Source organism: Corvus brachyrhynchos, unplaced genomic scaffold (genome assembly GCF_000691975.1).
Source record: "Corvus brachyrhynchos isolate BGI_N302 unplaced genomic scaffold, ASM69197v1 scaffold126, whole genome shotgun sequence".
Taxonomy (NCBI): domain Eukaryota; kingdom Metazoa; phylum Chordata; class Aves; order Passeriformes; family Corvidae; genus Corvus; species Corvus brachyrhynchos.
In genome coordinates, this window is record NW_008239283.1 from 2,757,380 (window position 1) to 2,758,605 (window position 1,226).

General features: G+C 46.5%; 1 protein-coding gene across 1 annotated transcript in view; it reads left to right on the forward strand.

Moving 5' to 3' along the window:
• LOC103619698 (von Willebrand factor D and EGF domain-containing protein) overlaps positions 1-1,226 on the forward strand; it is a 171,623-nt gene that overhangs the window by 61,164 nt on the left and 109,233 nt on the right. The window contains exon 7 of the mRNA XM_017740262.1: positions 777-994. Coding sequence (XP_017595751.1) covers positions 777-994 — 218 coding nt within the window. The remainder of the gene's footprint in view (positions 1-776; positions 995-1,226) is intronic.

Below are 1,226 nucleotides of genomic sequence, written 5' to 3' on the forward strand. Positions count from 1 at the left end.
ACCTGAGGGAAGCGGACACTGCCATTCTGGCTGCGTGTAGGGGTCTCTTTAGGAAAGACACGATGTGCAGTGCTATTGTCACACTGATTTAGTCACCACACATCATTTCCCTACCCACCACAGATGCTGACACAGCCAGTATCTCCATAGCTTATTATTTTTCCTCATTTTTTAGTGAATTTATCTGCACAGTACTTCTGTGAAGGATACAAAGACTATCATTGTTTTACAGACTGGGAAGCAAAACACCATAACCTAAGCCAAAAATACAAATACAGACCTGCTGCATTTGCTTTGCTGTCATGGATCCATAGTTCACTGAAAACTGACTCAAGAACCCTCCCTTTCCACATCAAAACACCTGTTTATTTTAAATTAAATAACTCCCAGCAGATACCTCCTTATATTCCAGACAGTGAAAGAGAAGTGTTTTCCAGAAACACAGATTCATCTCTTTCTTTGTCGTGAGAACTACTTGTCTTCATTCACTGGGCATGGACCCATAAAGATAACACTGTCATCCCAGAAATATTAGCACCTTGTGGAAAAATAGACAACACTGAGTTTTTAGTAAACTTAGGGGATAAAAAACCCAGCACAGTGAAGAGTGCAGAGGGATGCCAGATGCAGTCAGTCACAACTGCTTTGATGTAAAGCCCAGCTGGTTCCAAGGCATGTGTGTCCTGCACTGAGAGGCGTTTGTGTTGAACAGCACACAGGGTACGGGCGGCACTTTGGATAACTCCTGTCAGACTCTGTGCTCGTGTTCACTCCAGGCAGCCAGGTACCAGGGCCCCCAGACATCGCCCTCTCGGCCTGCCAGGTGGATCTGCTGCCAGAGCCCTGCTCGGGGAGCAGCTGTGCAGCAGCCACGGTGACAGTGACAGCCGTGACGGACTTCACGCAGGACGGCAACCGCGGCAGCCGCATCAGCGCCGAGCCAGTGGCACCAAGAGATTTGCTCTGGAGGGCTTACACACCCAGGGATGTGAAGGTTAGGTCCTAAAATCAGTTGGAAAATGTGTCAAATCTAAATGAGAGGCTTTTCTTTTCTTTTATTTTTCCTTTTCTTTTCCTTTTCTTTTTCTTTTCTTTTTTTTCCATATAATAAATAAACTTTTAGGGATGGTTGTCATAATGGTTTGTGTTGGAAGGGACCTTAAAGCTCATCCAATTCCACCCCCCTGCCACAGGCAGGGGGAGACTTCACCTCTCCCCGGTCGTCC